Below are 19817 nucleotides of genomic sequence, written 5' to 3' on the forward strand. Positions count from 1 at the left end.
CAGGTTGTGTCTTTTAATGAACTTTAATGTTCTGATTCATGTGACATGACGGTGGTTCTCTGAGTGCTGGGGAGAAAGGGAGATGGACAAGCAGGTGGGGGCCAAGCGCCACACCTTTCCTTCTAGTCCTGTGGCTAAATAGTTCCCAGGGGAAGGGGCTCTGCCTGCCTGTCTTGGCCTTGAGAGTCTGCCTCAGCAGGTGACTGCTGGAGAGTGTGGCCACGTCTTTACCCCTAGACACAGCATTCTCAGGAGAGAGGCCCACGTGCCTCCAGCCCTGCCTGCCGGAGCCTGTGTAGCAGAAAGCCAGCAGCAGGTGGCTCATGGGCTGCTGACCTGACTGCACCGCGAGGGCAGTGATGCAGCCTGTCCAGGCTCCACTAGCTGCCTCCTTCCCCCGCTGCCTGTGCTCTGGGCTTTTGGGGAGCCTTCTCACTGCTTTGAAATCAGATTATTTCTTCCCCCACATGTGGACCAAACTTCCCGGTGCAGCCGGTCTCAAGCCAGGCCTCAGCTTATTCAGCACTGGCTTAGGACATCATTAGGCAAGGGGCTAGGTCAGCCGTGGGCCTGGCAGAGACCCCAGACTGGCCACAGTGGTGCTCCATGGCCCCCAATGACACACCCCCGTGAGGAGAATCTCTCCTGGGCACAGGGGAAGCCGTGTTCTGAGGGACAGCGGTAGGGATCAGGTCAAGAGCTGCAGACTGAGTGCTGGGCCCTACAGTGGGACTGGGAAGGAAAGAGGAGGAGGGGCCCACATTGGCTCTAGGCGTGGCGGGGAGACTCCTCCACGCAGCGCATTTGGACACAGGCCTGGATGCTGGGTGCAGGGGTAGGCAGCAGGCCAGACCAAGGCGAGAGCTTCTCGTGGAAGGCAGGACCCCACCTCCTGCCTGGTGAAGCCTGATTCCCCACCTTGCTGTGCCCAGGAGTCCCCAAGGGGCAGGGTGGCCGGGGGCTTGGGCCTGAAGAGTGATGAGGCCCAGAGAAGCACCACAGAAACAGTCTCTGGAAGGCCCTTGATGCAGGGCCTGGCTGGGCTTAAGGTTGGGCCCCGGGTCCATCATAGAGCAGGGTGTCCACCTGTGCACGCCGCAGCCAGAGGCGCCGCTGGGCATCACCGAGCAGCGGGCGGAGTGCGTGGCCTGGACGGCAGGTGGGCAGGGCAGCACAGTGGGGCGCATGCAGCTGGCGACACGTGTCACAGCAGAGGCCAGGCAGGGCCCCCGGAGCTAGGCAGCTATGCACCTGGTAGCCAGGGGACTGGGGGCTGGCCTGCCCGGGGCTCCCTGGGGTTTGGGGGGCAGCCATGTCTCCAGGCTGACTCAGCAGCTCTCGCCGCAGGGAGAGGAAGGAGAAGGCCGCAGGCTCGGGCTCCAGCTCCTCCTCCAACGCCCCATAGGGTGGGCTGCCGGCCTGCGGCAGCACCTCAGCCTCCCCCAGGGGCTCCCAGGCCCCGCCTCCGGCCCCCCACAGTTTGGCGCTCTGCTCCCAGAGTGCAGGGCCACAGGCCAGCTCGGGGGGTGGGGAGTCAGGGCCTGGGGAGGCCCCCCCATACAGGCTGGCTTCCTCCGAGCCCTCATCTTCCTGCAGGTCCCGGTAGAGGTCCAGAGGAGTCCGGTAGACAGTTGGGGAGCCCCGGGGGGGCAGAGGTGGCGGCTCCTCTTCCCGGGCCAGCCGCTGCTGCAGCCAGGCCACACAGGAGGCCACATCCGCACTGGCCCGCCGGGCCTGCAGCAGCTCCTCAGCTGGCAGCACGCTGGTGCCCAGACGTGCGAGCACCTCACCCAGGATCTCACACTCCAGCCGGAGGGCAAAGCAGCCCAGGGCCACCTGCACCAGCTGGCAGGCGGGGGGCAGGGCAGCCATCATGAGGCGGTGGTTGTCCCTGGGCACGTAGCCCATCTTCTGGAAGCTCTGGAGGAGGAGGTCCTCTGAGAGCGCGCCCTTGAGCACATGCACATAGCCCCCTGAAAAGGTCTGCAGAGGAGGGTTCTGGTCAGCAGCAGCCCGCCCGAGACCCGACCCACACTCAGGCTCCTAGCCTTGGCTTCCCCACAGAACCAGGCCATTCCCGGCTGGGCTGTCACTCCCTTCAGAAGGGGTGCCCAACACACGCTCCGACCCACCCCTGCAGACCCGTTTTCATGATTAGGTCTGTGATCCCATCAGGTCCTACATGGGGCCTCGGGCTCACCAGGGAGTCTGCTTCTGCCCCTCCTCCCCATCCCCACTCCTGCTCCCACTCACTCTCTCAAATCTTAAAAACAGAACATCTCACTTCCCTTGGGGTCTCCACTTCCTGTCACCCCAGGGGCTTTGCTGGGGTTGGGTCGTGCGGATACAAATGGGGCTGCTCATCTGCTGTTCTGAACCCCACCTTCCCTCTTCCTGTTCGGGAGACTTGCCCCACTGGGACAGCTTAGCCAGTCGTTCTTCCCAGCTGTGAAGCTTTCTACCCGGTAGATGGAGCACGGTACTTTCTGGAGGCTCTAATGTGCGGCTGAGCTGAAAACCCTGGAGGCCAGATTTTCGGAAAGTGCCCTCCAGGCTGCAGTCCTGTGAGGGCCTGGAAGGCTTGGAGGACAGTCCCGTGTCACTCCCAGTTCTAAAATGCCAGAACTCTCAGCTCCTGGGGACACCTCCCGTAGACGGAGCGCTGCTGTGGGCAGGGACTGTCCCCGGGGGTTTGCCTTTACCCGTCTCAGCAGACCTGGGCCCTGCACAGGTAACTGGCACAAAGCCACATAGCCGAGAGGACGCAGAACCAGATCCCAACCATGTCTGCCCGACTCCAAAGCCCAGGAGCACCCCAAGTGCAGGCCTGTCCGCTCTGTTCTTGGCTACCTGTGGACCTGGGGCTTGAGGGTGCCTCCGACCCTGTTAATCTGAATGAACATGGCCTAGAACCTCTGACCACCAGGTGTCCCCATGAAGCAGTGAGCTCCAGAGCTCACCTCTGGCGAGGGAGAGGAGGAGAGAAGGGTGGGGTGAGAAAGCGGGGGGGGGGGGGGGGGGGGGGGGGGGGGGGGGGGGGGAGAGAGGGAGAGAGAGAGAAGAGGGAGGGAGGCTGCTGCTGCCATGGCAACCAGCGGAGGTGGACTCGCCCACGTGCCCAATGACATCAGCACCTTCCTACTCTTCCAAATTAGCTTTGAGGGCCAAACGTCTGCCCCCTCCTGCAGGCCAGCAGCTTACCCCATGGGGTGATCAGTGCAGACCCTGGGGTGTGCAGGGCCTCCAACCCCTACCTACGTCACAGGGGATACGCCCACCCGAAGTCCTTCTCTATAAATGGGGACATGGAAGGATCAGGGTGACCGTGGAATATCAAGTCCCTTCTATGCCCCTGTCCTGGGATTTCTGTGCTGCAGGGGCTGTGGGGCCACTTTGGGGGAGGGCAGTGATTCAAGCTTTGTGGAGCAAGGATCTCCCCAGGGTGCGAGCACCTGGGGCGGGTGGCCTCCACCCACACCCTGTCTTTCAGCCCTGGGACTGCCGGGTGAGTGGGGGGACGACCTTGGTCAAAGCTGCCCCAAAGTGCCCCAAATCCCTTCTGAGCCCCGGAGACCCAGCCCGCTCTGCAGACCTCTGAAATCCCTGTTCCAGTGGTAGCCTCTGCCCCCACGGTACACAGCAACCCAAGCAGGGGCGCCGCCTCCGCCCGGCGCCCTACCTTGATGGTGGAGAACTCCTTCCTCCAGGGCAGCAGGTACAGGTGCACAGCAGCCAGCTCCAGCAGCTCGAAGGCGCGGGCCAAGCCACGCAGCGCGGGGGCCAGGTCAGCGCGGCCCCACAGACCGTCGGTGAGCAGCGCCAGCGCGTCGTCCTGCAGCGCCCCGTGCAGGTCGAAGTCTTCCACCAGGATCTGCCACAGCACCGCGCGCAGCGATGGGTCCCCACACACGCCCGCGCGGCCGCGCCGCAGCTCGCGCTCCAGGCACAGGCGGTAGTCCTCGGACAGCGAGCTGCTGCCCATCCTGGCGGGCGGGGGTACGGGATCAGGAACCAGGCCTCTGCCCGCCGGCTGTGCGCCACCCCCCACCAGCCACAGATGCCCCCTCCGGCCTGGCGACCCCGTCCCCTCCGGCTGTGCGGCCCCCCGTGCCCCCCGCATCCACATGTCCCCTACAGCGCGGCGACCTCGCCCACTTAGCAGCTCCGAACAGAGACCCCCCCCCCCACCTGCCCACCAGATCGTGCCGTGGGCCCCGCGAGCGACCGCTCTACCTGCCGGTCCCCAGCGGAGCCCAATCGGCCGCCTCTCAGACCTGTCCAGCCGCCGCGCTCTTCCGCCGCCGGCGGCTCCGCCCACCGGCCTCGGCCGTGACGCTAGGGGCGGGGCTTGCGCCGGGCACCGCCCCCTTGGCTTACCCGGGCGGGGGCGGAGCTGGGGGCGGGGCCTAGCGCCGCCCCTGCCCCGGCGTCTGCAGCCTCCCGGGCACCCGCGGCTCGCGGCGGATCCTGGGCCGGGACCGCGGGCCGGCGCTCGGCGGGCGCCCGCGGAAACGTGCGTCCCAGCTGCGCCTCGCTCCGGGCTAGGCCCTCGCAGCGCCAGCCGGGGAAGCAGGTGCTCGTCGCGCGCCCCGGGCCGGGCCCAGAGCTCGCGGTGCGCACGGGGCGTGCGGTTCGGCGTGGTTATGCAGGTCAGGTGGGTGCGGCGGCCTCAGAGTCTTTCTGTGGTTCCAGATTTCTGGTCCCTGAGAGCAGCCTCCGGGGGGCCCGGAGGCGGGGTCGGGCCCCTCCCTAACTAGGCCAGCCTCGGTGCCAGGCGCCTGACCCGTGCGCTAAGGCCACTCGTGCGGAGGCGGGATGGGAGAAATTGAGTGCTTGGGGGATGGCAGCTCCGTGCAGGGAAGGTCGTCCGTGGACCCTCCTCCCTGGGCAGGTTCTGCCCCTTGGCTTCTGGGCCCCTCAGAAGGGGGACCAGAGATGGGACCCGCCTGGGAGTTTCTTCTCTTAATAAAGAATTTTCACCTGGCATTTCCCTGCGGGTGTGTCTTCAGATCCTTCAAATGGGCCTTTCAGAAAAACACGAACCAAGCTGGGGATCTTGAGACGCTTTGCGGACCGGCACAGAGGCATTTCCCGTACTGAACCCTGCGCTGGGGCCACACCCGCCCCAGGAGCCTGCTAACTTCGGGTCATCTCTCCGGCTTGTCCGCAGAAGGCGGGAGCGTCCCCACTCTCTTCCGTCCGCCGCTGAATTCGTCGGGTCTCCGGCCGGGAGGCCTCGGGAATTGTTCATCCGCGGCCACGGCCCCCAGCCCTGCGATGACTGTTACCGCCCCGTGCAGAGTCACGGGACTGACTGGGTCTCCAACTCCAGGGAGACGGGGTTCCGATGCCGCTGTGTGGGACTCGGGGCGACTCCTCTCAGCTGCTGCTCGCTACTCTAGGGCACGCGTGACTCTTCTCTGTGGGTCACCCGAACCCGGGCAGGTCTTCGCACTGTTTCCACCCATAGAATGGAAGTGATATTGTTTGGCTTCCCAGGTTAACTCCTTAAAACGCCCTGTTGTCTTGAGCTGTTTGCTCTTGGAATCCAGCCATCTTCTTGTGGGAGAGCCGGCAGCACATGGAGAGACCTTGCCCTGGGCTGAATAATGTCCCCCAGATCCGCACCCCCTAGAACCTGGGAATGGGCACTTGTTTGGAAACAGATTCTTTGCAGATATAATCGTTAGGGTGAAGTCATGCTGAACTAGGACAGGCCCTAAATCCCAAATGATTGATGCTGTTGTAAGAAGACAGGAGTCCAGACACAGCCTGTGGGGAGAAGGCTGTGGCGATGGAGGCAGAGGCTGGGGCTCTGCCTCCAGCGACCAGCCCAGGACTGCAGGAGCCAGGAAGCTGAACGGGGCAAGCCAGGGTTCTGCTCTAGGACTCTGAGGGAGTAGGGTTCCACCAGCATCTTGAATTCTGGCCTGCAGAACTCGAATAAATTTCTGGTTTTTCACAGCACTCAGTTTATGGCCGCAAGAGGAAACGAAAGAAAGAAGGCCTCACCTGATTCTGGGAATGGAGCTGAGTCCTGACTGAGGTCCTAGCTCTCGACAAAGCTCTGGATGATTCCAGTCTCTGACATTGGGTCACCCAACCTGGAAACTGACCTAGTTGACGCTGGGGGTGCAGAGATGGGCTGTCCCCACTGAACCATGGAAGGGTCACGAGCAAAGTACAGGACTCCTATGGTGTTGAAGGCGGGCGGGGGGGGGGGGGTTGTTACGCAGCAGTCCTTGGGTGACCAGGAGCCGAGCCTCTCTCGCTCCACCTCCACCCTCCTGGGGCTGGATGCGGCACTGTCTGACCCCGTGTCCAGGCCTCTCGTGACCTGGTCGGAGGGTCATTTGGCCTTTGTGTTGGCCCAGGACTGCAGCTCGTTCTCGAAGCTGCTGCCCAGTACACCCCACCCTGGGTGTACTCCTATTTGCCACCACGCTCAGCTTTGCCCAGGATTGGATTTTACCTGTGTAGTGCACGTGAAATTCTACCTTGTTACTGTGTTAATTTGCACTTCTTGATTTTTAGAGTTTTTAACACTTTTGGTGCTAATTCGCTTTTTAAAACTTTCTTTTGAAGGTGCCGGGCTGGTGCAGTCGTTTAAGCATCTGACTCTTGATTTCGGCTCAGATCATGATTTCAGGGTTGTGAGGTCGAGCCCCACATCAGGCTCCACACTTGATGTGGAGTTGGTTTGAGATTCTCCCTCTGCCTCTCCCCCTGTTTGGGCACGCCCACTCGCTCACCTTCTCCAAACCCAAAAACCTTCCTCCTCTGTAGATGGTCTCTTCACAGACTTGGCTATTTTTCTATTCTGTTTCCGACCTGGGCCGGTTCACCCCTCCTTAGGCAACCTGGTGGTCCCCCGCTCCCGGGAGGTCACCATATTGATGCCGAACTTAGTGCGGACACCCGATCGGCATAGCGCACTACAGCCCAGAACTCCTGGGCTCAAGCGATCCTCCTGCCTCAGCCTCCCGAGTAGCTGGGACTACAGGCGCGCGCCACCGCGCCCGGCTATTTTTCTATTCTGGACTGCTGCCTTTTTCTTGTTGATTTGCAGGGTTTCTGGGGCGGGGAGAGTGGATTACTCATCCATTTTATTCATGAGCCGTGGGCTCAGCCTGTCCAAGGGCAGCGCCTGGAAGAGGGTGCAGAGGAGACAGCCCACATGGGGCCCATCCCCAGATGTGTGGTCCCCAGCACCAAGCCAAAAGGTACCTGTACTGTCAGGCTCAGCTGAAGACACCCCTTCATCCTCCATCGGCTCTATGAAGGGGCCTTTAAAATCCCGTCCTTGAGATGTTAATGCTAAGGACTGAAGCCTGGATGTTACCTTCCTTTCCCAAGGCTCTGTGATGGGTAGGGTTCTCACCCAGGTCTGGGGTGCTCAGAACTCTACACTTACAAGAGCATAAGCAGAATGTCAGGGGGGCCAAGGGCAGAGCAAGGGTGGGGAGACAAAGACAAGGGGTTGGGTGTGTGCTGGCTTGTCTGCTCCAGGGACACTGGCAGGCAGAGGACCCCAGGCCACCAAAGTTCCTGAGAGACGACAGCTGCCCCGGGGATTTGGGTTGGCCTGCCCCAGCCCACTGGGCCCAGCACCCGACTGTGGGGTCTTGACCGCAGGTGCCTGTTGGCCTGCTGAGCTCAGACTAAGTCTGCCATCATGAGATGTAGCCCAGAGAAGATGCGTCCCCTGTTGTGGACTCAGTTCCTCATGGAATCCCTGGGCAGACGGACCTGCAGAGCACCCAGTAAGCGCCAACTGCTGTTGCTGTTTCCCGAAAAGCCTGCCCCCCGGAGCACCCGCACACTGCTCCCATTGCTGGCCCCCTGCGTGGCTGCACCCAAACCCCTCGCCTCGGTGGTAACTCAGGTTTGCCTGGGGCCCCTCCTCCCCTGGCAGATGCTGCCTGCAGCGGGGGCTGGGCTGCCTTCTCCTCTTCAGGGACGACACAGACCACAACTAAGGGCACCCACATGTGTTTCTCACCCAGAGAAAGATGCTTCCCAAGAGCCCTTCAGGCCAAGAGGTCCAGTCCCAGGTCCTGCCCAGCCCACTTGGCCCTGCAGAGCCTGTCCTGTCCTGGGGGTGCAGCCCCAGGAGGTCTGGGAGCTGGCTTCTGGGACAGTCCAGCTCTTGCTGGTCAGTGGGGGGGGGGGGGCTGTGCTTCTCGGGCCTCCATGTGGCCAGTGGTGTGGCAAGCATGCACGCTGGGGGCTTAAGATACCAGTGACCTCTTTATTGTTAGCGGTGTCAGTGGCTTCCTGGGGCATGTGACAGAGTGGACACTGGGCTGCAGACAGGCACTGACCCTTGGGTTCACACTGGCCCAGGAGGGGACATGTAGGAATGGAAAGTGGCCAAGGGTCCCCGCAAGTCCAGTGCTTACCACACCAAGGGCTGGAGCAGCTCAGAGGCCCCAGACACAGGTGGGAGCCCTGGGCGTCCCTGGGCTCCAGGGCAGAATGGAGTGATCAGTGCCCGGGAGTAAACAGTATGGTTGCAAACCACCTGGGTCCCATGGGTGGGAGGCAGGGGTGGGGACAGGTCCTCTTCTTGACCCTAACCAGACACCGGTGCTGGAAGCTCACTGTCACAGGGAACGGGAAGGAGAGAACCACACCTGCCCTCTGCCAGGCCCAGGGTCCCCTCCCGACCATGGAGATGCGGGGCTGTGCGGGTCCCAGGGGAGTCCAGTGTTTGCCGCTCCAGCATGGAGCCTCTCAGGCCTACTTCCTAGGAGCTGGTTGAGCTCAGCTCTGTCCTCTGAGGAACAGAGGTGTCTCATCAGGTCCCTGGGGGCAGATGTCAGGTTACGGCAGGTGTGAGAGCAGCAGAGCCCCGGCACAGCTGGCCTACTGCCCCCCAAGAGCGGGTGACTCGTGGACGGTCCTCAGCGGGTCGTGTCCTCCTCTACTTGCCCAGAACCCCTCGGGGCAGCAGCTCCACGTAGTTCAGGGCACTCTGCAGTGAGGTCAGGCAGTAGCCCTCCTCTCCGATCAGGTACCTGTGCGGAGGCAGGCACAGGCAGCACCTGTCACTTCCAGAGGATGCAAGGAGACCCCCAGCACTTTGGAAGGGTGTCTGCCCTCATGGGGACGTCCAGGGGACAAAGCCCTGGGTGCTGAGGTCCCCCAGGGGTCTGTCAGGGAGGCTGGGCTAGAGGACAGCCCACTCCCCAGGCAGATGCTCCTCAAGAGACGGCCCCCCAGTTCCTGTCTCAGCAGTATGCCAAGCAAGGGGTGGTGGGAAGGGGCTAGAAAAAGGGACCACGGGCTTTATGGGCAGGTGGACCCCGACCCGGGAGCACATGCCCAGTGCCCATGCCGGCCCGACTGCAGCTGGGGGTTCCTACCCCTCATGGATGAACTCCTCCAGGGCTGCGCACTCCGACACCAACTGGGGGAGGCCACTTCTCAGCACCACAAAGGACAAGATGGGCAGCAGGTCATCGGCACCACTGTTGGGCAGAGGCACAGCTGGCCAGTAGGCTCCAGGGGCCAGTACAGCCGCTCAATCCCCAAAACCCTGCAGCCCCCATTTTGGCCTCTGGAGTGGTCCTTGGCTTGCCAGCAGCTCGCCCTGCACCCCTCCTGCCTGCCTGCATGGGGAGTTGGGGGTGGACTCTGGTCAGCAGCACTGGCAGCCACTCCAGGTGGCAAGGCTGTCCCTGATTGGGAACCATGTGCTGCGGAGCCCACGCCTGGCCAGGGGGATGCCCTCCAGGGCACGTGTGGGGACAGCCTCAGCCCCACTGGCCTGCCCACACCTGTGGCGCTGGATAACAGAGGGGAGGGCCTGTGTCCCAGGCAGCCTGCTGAACCTGTGACCGGAACCAGGCACCTGAGATCCCCCACGAGAGGCATCTAGGGGAGCTAAAGAGGTGCTCAGGGAGGCCCATGCAGGCTCCTAGCCCAAGGGGCCCACAGGTTGGTGGTGTCTGAGAAGAGCATGGGAGCAAAGACTCTGGTTTGAGTAGGACCACCCACCAGGAAGGCTTCGGCCACTGGGAGCTCCTGCTCGTGGCTCTGCCCCCATGACCCTGGGCACTGCACCCCCGTATGTGCAACACAGCCCTCATTCCTCCTCAGACCCCCGAGGGAGAGAGGGAGTGTGGGATTGCAACTGCGACCCACGACACCTTCAGCCCTACGACTCTCAACACCTACAGCTGTGTACTCTGAAGCCACATGGTCAACTGGTGAAGGGCGGCCCTCCAGTGCAGCCCTGCAGCTGAGGTCCTGGGGTTGCTGGGGTGGAGGGCATCTGTCTTTCTCCTTGGGTGGAGTTCTTCCCTGCTCATCTCGTGCTTAACTCTAGCTTCTATCTAACCATTATCTCCAGGCCCTTGGGTGCTAAAACCCACCCACCAGGTTCAAGTGACTGGTGTCTTCTTTATAACACGGGTCCCTGGGGCAGGGTGGCGGCAGGCAGAGCCCCTGCAGGTGCAGGCGAGCTTCGAGCCCCAAGCGGGGACCAGGAAGCTGCTGGCCCCGGGAGGGTTCAGATGAGACAAACAGAAGCCGGCATCAGAGACGCAGGTGGAGAAGACCCCCGCCTCACCTCAGGATGGCGGGCAGGAATGTTCGGGAAGCCCAGGTCTGGGGGCTTCGCACACGGAGCAAGCTCTTTACTGAGGCTGGGGCAGTTTCCCCACACGTGCTTCTGGGACAAGCAACCCTAAATTTCACTGGATTAGCCGCTGGTTCCTAACTTCCTAAGAAGCCCTACCCAGATGGGCGGGAATGCGTCGTCTGCGGGGGCTCGCGCCGCTGGTGGAAATGGGCGCTGCTGGGGCCCAAGACCCAGACGGGAACCTGCGTTCTAGGTGCTGGGGGCAAGACGGGAGGGCTCTCCCCGCACCGCAGGCCCCCGCAGGCTCAGAGCCCACCCCGGGCTGTGAACTTCTGGGACTCACATGGCCGTGGCACCCAGCAGGGGTCTGGCCTCCGGGGCGGCCTCGTGGGCGCGGCAGTAATCCTCGGCGCAGGCGCAGATGACCCGGAGCACGCGCACTGCGGCACAGAAAAGGGGCTGCACGGGGGTGGGGGGTGGGTGGGGCCGGTCCCGGGCGAGCCCAGAGGCCGCATCAGCTCCCAGGCACCCACCCGTCCTGCCCGTCCTGCCCGGTGGCGCCAGCTCGGGAGAGCCCGAGTCCCTCCCGGAGCGAGTCCCTCCCGGAGCGGAGCCCTCGCATAGCTTCTGTCCCGGAGACACACCCCCAAGGGACAGGAGGCGAGGCCGGTCTGAGCTCGGGGCCCGCCGAGAGTCCAGGTCAGCCTCCGGGACGGAGCCTTATCTGACCGCGTTCGTCCCCGTCCGCCCTCTGGAGCGCGGCCCTCACCGATGCACTCCAGCTTCTTCTGCGGACAGCTCTCCAGGACCAGCAGGCCCAGCTCTCGGGCCGCCGCGCAGTAGGGGTAAGCACCGGCGCCCGAGGCCTCCAGGTCCCGGGGCAGGAGCTTCCTGGGAACGCCCACGGCGGCGGGGGACGCGTTCCTGTAGAGTTCCATGCTCCTGCTCAGGGCGGCCTCCCGGAGGCGGTGCACGCTCCTGGGGCAGAGAGAGGCCGGGCTCAGCCGGGCGAGGGCCGGCCGCAGGGCGGGTGTGGCACGACGGGCCCACTGGAAGCATCTGAGGAGGGCTGGAGAGTAAAGCAGCCGCTGGAAGCGTGCCCCGGGGTCCTGGAGTGGAAGGGCCTGTGGGGGGTCTGGGACTGGGCGTACCTATAGAGCGCCAGCAGCAGGGGCCAGAGTGGAGAGAAGAAGGGCTCCTCGATGCAGGCCAGGCACCGGTCCTTGGAGGCGGCTGCATTCAGGCCTTCGAAAGCCAGGAGGGTCAGCGAGAGCAGCCTGTCTGCCGGGAGCAGAGCCCGCACGATGGCGCTGTGGGACGGCTGGGCCCTGCCACCCCAGGCTGGCCGCCCACCCCTGGAGGTCATCCCCAGCTAGCCTGGGGTGCCCGGGGTGGGGGGCCCATACCTGCTCCCACCCTCCCAGAGCCAGCCTCAGTGTGGACAGCACCACAGTGTTCTGGCTTGCTGGGCTGGGGCCCTCCACTCCCCTCCAGCTCCCACTTCCATGCCCAGGGCTCTGCAGTTGGAGCACCCAGGAGCTCACAAAATCATGCCCGGCTCCCTAAGGAACTAAGAAGACAGGCTGAGAAAGGACAGCCTCTTTCTGAAGGGCTGGAACTGCAGGAACCTGTCAGACACTCAGAAGCAGGTTTAAAACAAGACCCGAGGCCCCGTCCTGGTGATCTTGGAAGGAATTCCAAGCCCCTGTTGGAACTCCCTCGCTGGTTTTCAGAAAACCCTGGAAGCCTTCTTCTTTGGAAGTGACCTGGCAGTCTCCAGCCACCCTAGGCACCAACCCTCAGGGAGTCCACACACTGTTCTTAAAATGGAAAAGGCCATTGTCCCCAGGGTGCACACGTCTGATGGTTCTTAGTTTGGAATGACCTGAGCCTAACCCTGTGGGCCAGCCAACCACCTGGCGGCCAGAACATCTGACAGCAGACCCTTCCCCAAACAGAAGTCTGGCCGACCAGACTGCCTTTCCTGGGGCAGCCCAGCGAGCAGACAACCCAGGATCGGGGAGACCTCAGGCCCGCAGCCGGCCTCACCTGCTCTCAGAGCACGCACCTGCCTGTCTACTAAACACGAAGTCTGCCCCAGAGAAGGGGGGACAGACAGGGCTCTGCAGACCACGCCTGGCGGGCCGCCTACCAGAGGAAAGCCTGTCCTCCCAAGGGCCCAGGCTTCAGAACTGGGGCAGCGCCCCCCCCCCCCCCCCCCCCCCCCCCGCGTCCTGTGGGCACACAGGCCCTCACCGATGGCGTCGTGTATGTCCTTCACGGTGCTCTTCAGCTGCTCCTGCAGCGGCTCCTTCTTCACGCCCGTCGTCTGGGGCTCAGGTGGCCACCCTCGCCCCCGGCCCCACCCCTCAGAAGTAGCCAAGAAGTGTTCGAGGTCCTCAAAGGAGCTGTCTTTGCCCTGCACACTGGTCCAGCTGTGAGCCAGGGGCGAGGAGGGCCCCGCGGGGCTGCTGTCCGGCCCTCTGTCTGGGGCACCGGCGTGAGGAGGGGGCACGGGGGGACTGGCGTGGGTTCCCTCCGACGGCCGTGGGGCCGGGCTGGGCTCCGCGGGGGAGAGCATGCAGTAGAGGCTGTGCGAGGGCCGGAGTCGCCGGCTTCCAGGGGCCAGCAGCCCGTCAGCATCCGGGGGCAGAGAGCAGCAGCCGGGGGGGGGGGCGGCGCCCACAGCGGCCCTGCTGACGAGGGGGTACAGCGTCTGGTACACCGCACACTGGAGCTTCTTCAGGAGCTGCGAGATGGGGTGGTCGGGGATGCTGCGAGCACAGGGACAGGGTGAGGCTGCGGCGCTGGGCCACGCCCTCACCTGCCAGCGGCCAGCCGGCCCTGGGGCCCTGGCCCTGGGGCCCCATCGCACACCTCGGAGAAGCAGGAGAAGCAGCTCCGCGGCATCCTTGGGAGTGAATGTGGCTGATAAAGCCGGACCCGCCCCTCTGAGAAGGTAGGAGGTGGCGGCTACAGGACCAAGAGGAAGGCTGGCCGGGATGTCTGCAACCCCAGCCCTGAGAAGGGCTCCTGCGGGCGCCCCATTCAGCAGCCCCGGTCTCCTCCTCACTTTCTTTTCTGGCGTCGGCCTGCCAGTAGGGCCAACAGGATGGAGAGAGGGAGGGAGGCCCTGGTACCTGAGCAGGTGGGAGACCAGGCTGGTCACGAGCGACAGGTCCCCGGGGCTTTTCTTGAGCCGGGCCTTCCAGTGCTTCGGCCAGTCCTGCGGGGCAGAAGACTTTGGAGCGCATGGCTGGATCCCTGCATGCTTCCCCACCAAGGCTGCCCCCGAGGAGACCACTGCCACACTGTCTGTGCTCGCCCTGGGGCGTCGGGAAGACCCAAGGCCAACAGGCCCCGGGAATAGCAACCTGTGGCAGCCCCAGCCTCGGCTCCCAGCCTCGGCTCCCGGCACTCACGTGGTCTTGCTCGTACTCGAGGATGGCGGCATAGAGGGCCCGCTGCTCCCGCTCCTCTGGGGTCAGGGCGACTTGACTGCAGAACCTCCTGGGGAGAAAGAGCCAGCTGGGAGCCTCAGGGCAGCAGTTCCCACCAGTCCTCTGGGCTGTCCCCAGACCCGCGGGAGGAGACGCACCTGTTGGCCGCCTCCTGGAGCCGCAGCCGGCGCTCCTCCATCTTCCTGTGCAGCTGGGGCGGCAGAGTCAAGGCTGTGGCTGGTGGGCACCCCCTCCCACCCCCTCCCCTAGCCGGCACTGAGTTCCTGGGCACCTGGGAGGTATGGTCAGGCCAGGCGGGGCAGAGGAGGGGGCAGGCCGGAGGATGGGTGCTCTCTCAGGGAATGAAGCCAGGCCCAGCTGCCTGGAAGCAGGGAGAGGAGCCCGTGGGTGCTCCGAGGAACAGGAGGGCCCGCGCAGAGGCCGGCAGGGCAGGAGCCGTCCCTCAAGGACACGACTCTCTGAAGCGAGACGGATTCCATCTCCGCCCCAACAGCGGCACCTTCACCTCCCCCTCACCCCCTTCTCCCTCAGCTTGGGACACCAGGGACGGAGAGAAAGGATACTGTCTCCTCGCGGGCTTTGGCGATCACAAGGTTCTCCAGCATCTGTCGTTGCAGGGACAAGGTCTAGGAAGGGCAGGAGAAAGTAAGGCTCTACTGCTCTTCCACCACCAAGTCAGACCCTCCCTGGGACCTGCTCACCAGGGAGGTCTTCTGCACGGCCTGGCTGGGGTCCAGACGGGCCATCCGTGCCTCGTAGGCGGCCTTCAGCTTCTGGTTCTGCAGAGACGCCTCCTCCAGAGGGGTCAGCTCCCTGGGAATAGCGACAAGCTGCTGTCCAGGCCCCAGGAAGCTCTGGAATCCTCTGGTAACCTGAGGACCCTCCCCGACCAAGCCCTGAGACCGGAAGGTGAACTGGTGGTGCGGCGGGGAGGCAGGCAGGAATTGAAAAGGAGGGAGGAGGTCTCGGGTGGACTGGGGACCCGTGCTGACCTGGGCTGCAGTAGCTAAGACGTCTGAGTTTTCAAGAGAAGGCAGACATTGTGCTTTTTGTAGATGAGGTATGCGTGTCTGGCAACAACATGAAACTTTCTAACGGCATCATGTGAGCGCAACAACTAGATGAGCTTGCCACCCGTTACAGTGAGAACCGGGTCTACTCCGTAGGAAGAGCCGCCAAAAGCTACCCCCACCCCGCGCGGAGTCTTTGGGTTTCACAGGTCTTCACGCTTGCGCAGTGGGGGAGGGTCAGCTGTGAGGGCTCCAGCTGTGGGAAAACCTGTCCTGGGATGGAAGTCTCCTGCCTGGTCCTGCCCTGAAACCTCACGTGCGCAGGTGAGGGGTCTGGACCCTTTCGGTGCCTGTGGCCCCTGAGGACTGGCAGCAGCAGGGCCAGGAGCCAGCCCTTGCCTGTCTGAGTGGGGATTCTTGTATGTGATTGTGTTTTCTCAGTTCCAGAAACTTCTATCCTGTTAGCTCTTCAAATAATGCCTCTCCCACTTTCTTTCTTTTCCCAGAAGTCCAATAATCTTGTTAGATTTTCGATCTCCCTCTCAGACTTTCTTTTTTCTCTCCCTCTCTGAGACGTTCAGAGGATCTACTGACCCTTTAACCGATTCACTCATTCTTTCTGCAGTTATGTCTGGTCTGTTATAAAATCGACTGCTCATTTCCGTGTGCACGCGTGCACTTTCACTGCAGGATACGATGTGTTGTTACTGTTTTCAGTTAGTTTTTAAAAAGAATTTTGGCATTTTTTAAAATTTTGTTTCTACTTGGTTCTTTATTTGCTGGGTCCGATTTTATGGTGGTTTTTTCTTTTTTTTTCCTCCCCTGACACTATTTTCCAACTTGCTTTTTCCTTCTGTGAATGTACAGAGCACGACGGTCTCACGAAACGTCTGCTAACTCTGCCTGGAAGCTTGCAGGCCATTTCCATGCTTACTCTCTAAGCTTCTGGTTTCTCTCTGGACTTGCATGTCTCTGACTGGGTGTCATTTGTACACATGCTTCTGTCCAAAGGGGATTTGCATGTTTTTGTCAAGCACGAGGCTATTTCCATTCTCGGGCCCGTTTTAACGAAAACCACCCTGGTTAGCTCACTTTGCCTGGACTTCAAACCCAGGCTCAGCCCACCTTCCGTTTGGCCCTCTCTTACTTCTTAGAACCTTGTGACTCTACCACCTGAAGCTTCTGGAAGATCTCGGGCGGCAGAAATGGAGATAGTTTCCCCCCTTCATCCGAGTACACCCGGCGATGTCGACTGGTGGATGAGGTGCCTGGAGCAGCCACGGGCACAGCTGGCTTCAGGTGTGTTTTCCCTGCAAGATGCACACAAGCAAGGGGCATCGTGGAGTCCAGTGCGCCACAGACACGTGGATTTGTGTGTGGGGGGTGTCCGAGGGAAATCTGCTGGAGACCCACCGAGCTGGGCAGCTGTTGACTGGGCCCTCTCCAGACACTGCTCAGCCAGTTTCAGCATCTTTGAGGTGTCTGGGGCCAGAGTGTCTCCACCTTCTAGGGAGCAAGAGACAAGAAAACTGATCACCATCGCCTTTGTCACTAAACAGAGTCTTGCTGAAATAAAAACTAGGACAAGCCCAGCCTCTCCTGACCTCTGACCCCTCTGCGGGTCTAGCCCCCTCCTCCTCTCTTCCCCCGGGGGTCACCCCGCCCCCTCCTCATCCCTGACCTCTAGGTCACCTCATCTCCTCATTTCTGATCATCTGACGGGGGTTGACTTCCTGATGCCACGTGGGCTTCCAGCTTGGCCAGCCCCGCACGGAACTGTCCTGACATCCCGGACGTCATCCCGGCTGGACTCTCCGAGCCCCTCCTCTGCCTTTGCTCAGCAAACGCCTTCCTCGTACTTACAGCCTCTCCCCACGGTGCGCCTTGTAGGGGCCACGGACCATTTCCCAGACACAACTTCACCACCTATCTCCTGTGCTCTGGCTGTGCTTGACCCTGCCCCTGGCCCATGCTGGGGGGCCTTCTGTTCTGTATTCCCTGCTGGGGCCGGGGGGGCGGGCAGTCACTCTCATCAGGAGGTACAGGCTACAGGAGCTGCCTCCAAAGGTCTTCCCTGGACCCCACCAGCCATAGTCTCTGACCCACTGTGCTCCCATTACAGCCAGCCTCTCACCGCACCCTGTTCTGGCCCTCTGACTCCCACGGAAATTCCCCTCACTTCTGCCCTCACATTGAGCTCCTCTCTGAGGGCTCCTCCACCTTTCAGGGTCTCTCTCTTCCAGAACACTGCGCCCCTCCCCCGGGTCTACTGCTGCGCCCCTCTCCCAGGCCTCAGTCTTGCAGGGCCGAGAGCTCTGTGAAGCTCACTGCCTCTCTGGGGCAGCTCTGGTTCTGGTGACTCTGACGTCTCCCATAGCCACCAGGGTGCTCAGCACCTGTAGGAAACAAGCTCAGGACGGAGCTCTCTATTCTTCCCACACGAGTCTGCACCTGCCACCCGCTGGACCGTCCCTCTGCACCTCACTGCTTCCCCCCAGAAGTCCACTGCTCCCCCCACCCCACCCCACAGCGGCTCACTGTCTCCACCCCCTGCCCTGCCAACCAGTAGCTCACTGCCCCCCCAAATCTGGGAGGTCCACCTTTAAAGAACATCCCCAAGCCCTTTACTGCTCCTATGTCCAAGCAGCCCTATCACTGCTGTCCTCACTGTGAGAACCTCCTGGGGGCTCAGCTTCCATGCTGGCCTCTCTCCCACCAAGCCTCTACCAGTTTCCCCTTACGCCAGAACGGCCCCAATTCCCCCCAAGGCCAGGACCGCCCCAACTGCACCCAGCACCCACTCTCATCTCAGAGGCTTGCACATCTGCTGGGAGTGTGCCCCCAGCCCTCGACCTTTCCACAGCTCCCGCCTTCCTGGGCTAGGGTCCGACGTCCAGTCTCTGGTTACGCCGCTGCACGTCCACCCCCGACAGTTCCCCTCTCTTCCTGCTCCCACACCAGGTGAGGACAGCTCGTGCACCCAGTCCCCTTCTGCTAACGACCCATGGGTAGGCACAGGACACCCCCAGGCCTGCGACCCACCAAGCGCTAAGCTGTCCATCATTTGTTCGGCCCGGGAGGAGTGGAGAGGCTGAGAGCTGTACCTGGGGTGGTTTCCGCCTCTTCCAGCAGCACCTGGGAGATGTAGTGGATGCTCCTCAGGTACTCCACGTACGCCTCCTGTGCCCGGGCAGAGAAATGGCAGCGGTCAGGCCAGGAGCGGCCAGCGAGTCCGTCACGCCTGCCTCATGCCCTTGCGGGAAGCGCAGACATGGTGCCGGCTCATCTCTTGATTTCACCTGAGACCGCGGCCTGAGGTAATGAGCCGGTCGCCCTCCAGGCGCTCGGTCCTGTCCTGCAGACAGTCCCTCTTCCCTTGACTTGAAGGGCACCCGCCCCTCCGCTCCCTGCGGCCCCCAGCGCGGCACGAACGGAGCTTCTCGTTCCGCGCGGAGAAGCAGCCCCGACGGCCCGGTCTGCAACGAGTGGCCTTCCTGGGCGACTCGGGGGCTCCTGAGTCCGTGGCTTAGAAACCCACAACTTTCCTGAGAGGCTCCCGAGGGCCCGAGGCCACACATCTCGGAATCACGTCCGGCTGCGGTCCCGGCCGGTCCCGCTCCCGAGCTCCCGACCCCCCGAGCCCGCAGTGTCGAGCCCGAGGGCATCGCTGCTGCCCAGGGTCTGCCGGGCTCCGAGCCAGAGCGCCGGGCGCCGCGGGTCGCAGGGGAACCTTCCAGGGCTCCGCGGGTCCAGGGCTCCGCGGGTCCAGGGCTCCCCGGGCAGGACACGGCGGGCTGGGAAACGGATGCTGACCGGGTGGGGCAGCCGCGCTCGCAGGGACCCGGCTTGGGCAGGGCAGCGCCCCGAGGAAGCAGACGCCGTTCCCGGGCGGCCCGACCGGCCCGGCCTGCCCGTCCGGCCGGCGCCGCCCCCCGCCCCCGCACCCGCGCCCCCGCCCCGCGCTCCCCCCCGGACCCGCCCCGCGCCCCCGCCCCGCGCTACCCCCGGACCCCGCCCCGCGCCCCCGCCCGGACCCGCACCCGCGCCCGCGCCCCCGCCCCGCCCCGTGCTACCCCCGGACCCCGCCCCGCGCCCCCGCCCCGCGCTCCCCCCCGGACCCGCCCCGCGCCCCCGCCCGGACCCGCACCCGCGCCCCGCCCCGCGCCCCCGCCCCGCGCTCCCGCCCGCGCTCCCGCCTCTCCGCACGGGCGCGGCCGGTCCGCCTTCCCGGATGCCGCCCCCCGGGAGCCCGAGGAGAGCCGCGCCGGCCCGCGCGGACGGCCCGTCGGTCGGCGGCGGAGGGCGGCTCGCGGAGCCCTGCCCCGACGGCACCGGCGTCTCCGCCTCGTCCCCGGACGGCGGCCCGCAGCGCGCGGGGAGCTGTGCAAGGTCACGGCCGCTGCCCGCGCCGCGCGCCCCCGGAGCCGCGCGAGGGGTCCCCGACGGCGCCCCCGGCCCCGCCCCCGCCCGCCGGGCAGCCGCCCCCGGGACGCCCGCCGCCGCGGCCCCCGCCCCGCCTCGCTCTGAGGCGCCTCACCCGAGGCCGGTTGCCGGTGTCCAGCTCGATGGCCCCGTTGGCCAGCTTCATGGCGCACTGCAGCGGCTTCACCGCGCCGTCCCCGGCCGCAGCGGCCATGGCGCCGGGCTGGGGAGGCCGTGGCGGTGACAGCGGCGGCGGCCCAGGGCGAGACCCGCGGCCCCGACCCCGGAACGCGGCCCGCGCGGGAGTCGGCGCCGCCCGAGCCCGGGACCGCCGGA

General features: G+C 63.9%; 3 protein-coding genes and 1 long non-coding RNA gene across 11 annotated transcripts; 2 read left to right on the forward strand and 2 right to left on the reverse strand.

Moving 5' to 3' along the window:
* Positions 1-4: 4 nt before the first annotated feature.
* Positions 5-4347, reverse strand: SPATA2L (spermatogenesis associated 2 like). 2 transcript variants are annotated; one of them, XM_045076488.1, is made up of 3 exons: positions 4234-4347; positions 3680-3983; positions 5-1983 (listed from the first exon to the last, which is right to left on the reverse strand). In XM_045076488.1, the coding sequence occupies exons 2-3, from the start codon at positions 3980-3982 to the stop codon at positions 1045-1047; spliced, it is 1242 nt and encodes a 413-aa protein (XP_044932423.1). In that variant the 5' UTR covers position 3983; positions 4234-4347; the 3' UTR covers positions 5-1044. The 2 variants fall into 2 exon arrangements, with proteins under 2 accessions (XP_044932423.1, XP_044932424.1); XM_045076489.1 differs by having other exon boundaries at positions 4275-4324.
* On the forward strand, positions 3939-6909 carry LOC106005930 (proline-rich protein HaeIII subfamily 1-like). Its single transcript, XM_045076496.1, has 2 exons — positions 3939-4654; positions 5010-6909. Exons 1-2 carry the CDS (start codon positions 4125-4127, stop codon positions 5098-5100), a joined length of 621 nt encoding a protein of 206 aa, XP_044932431.1. The 5' UTR covers positions 3939-4124; the 3' UTR covers positions 5101-6909.
* Positions 6845-19811, reverse strand: VPS9D1 (VPS9 domain containing 1). Of its 7 annotated transcripts, none has more exons than XR_006605659.1 (15): positions 18359-18996; positions 18164-18239; positions 16473-16565; positions 16207-16369; positions 14751-14862; positions 14613-14675; positions 14187-14239; positions 14011-14098; positions 13729-13814; positions 12845-13362; positions 11740-11869; positions 11358-11566; positions 10932-11047; positions 9369-9473; positions 6845-9020 (listed from the first exon to the last, which is right to left on the reverse strand). XR_006605659.1 is itself a non-coding variant. In XM_045076483.1 (15 exons), the coding sequence occupies exons 1-15, from the start codon at positions 19693-19695 to the stop codon at positions 8927-8929; spliced, it is 1986 nt and encodes a 661-aa protein (XP_044932418.1). In that variant the 5' UTR covers positions 19696-19811; the 3' UTR covers positions 6845-8926. The 7 variants fall into 7 exon arrangements, 3 of the variants coding, with proteins under 3 accessions (XP_044932418.1, XP_004753840.1, XP_044932419.1); XR_006605658.1 differs by having other exon boundaries at positions 10932-11028; positions 11358-11657; XR_006605657.1 differs by having other exon boundaries at positions 11358-11657.
* On the forward strand, positions 14824-16654 carry LOC123391012. The gene is made up of 2 exons (XR_006605661.1): positions 14824-14958; positions 16214-16654. It is a non-coding gene; the product is annotated as an uncharacterized LOC123391012 (long non-coding RNA).
* Positions 19812-19817: the final 6 nt, after the last annotated feature.

Source organism: Mustela putorius, unplaced genomic scaffold (genome assembly GCF_011764305.1).
Source record: "Mustela putorius furo isolate JIRA1106 unplaced genomic scaffold, ASM1176430v1.1 tig00000174_pilon_pilon_pilon, whole genome shotgun sequence".
Taxonomy (NCBI): domain Eukaryota; kingdom Metazoa; phylum Chordata; class Mammalia; order Carnivora; family Mustelidae; genus Mustela; species Mustela putorius.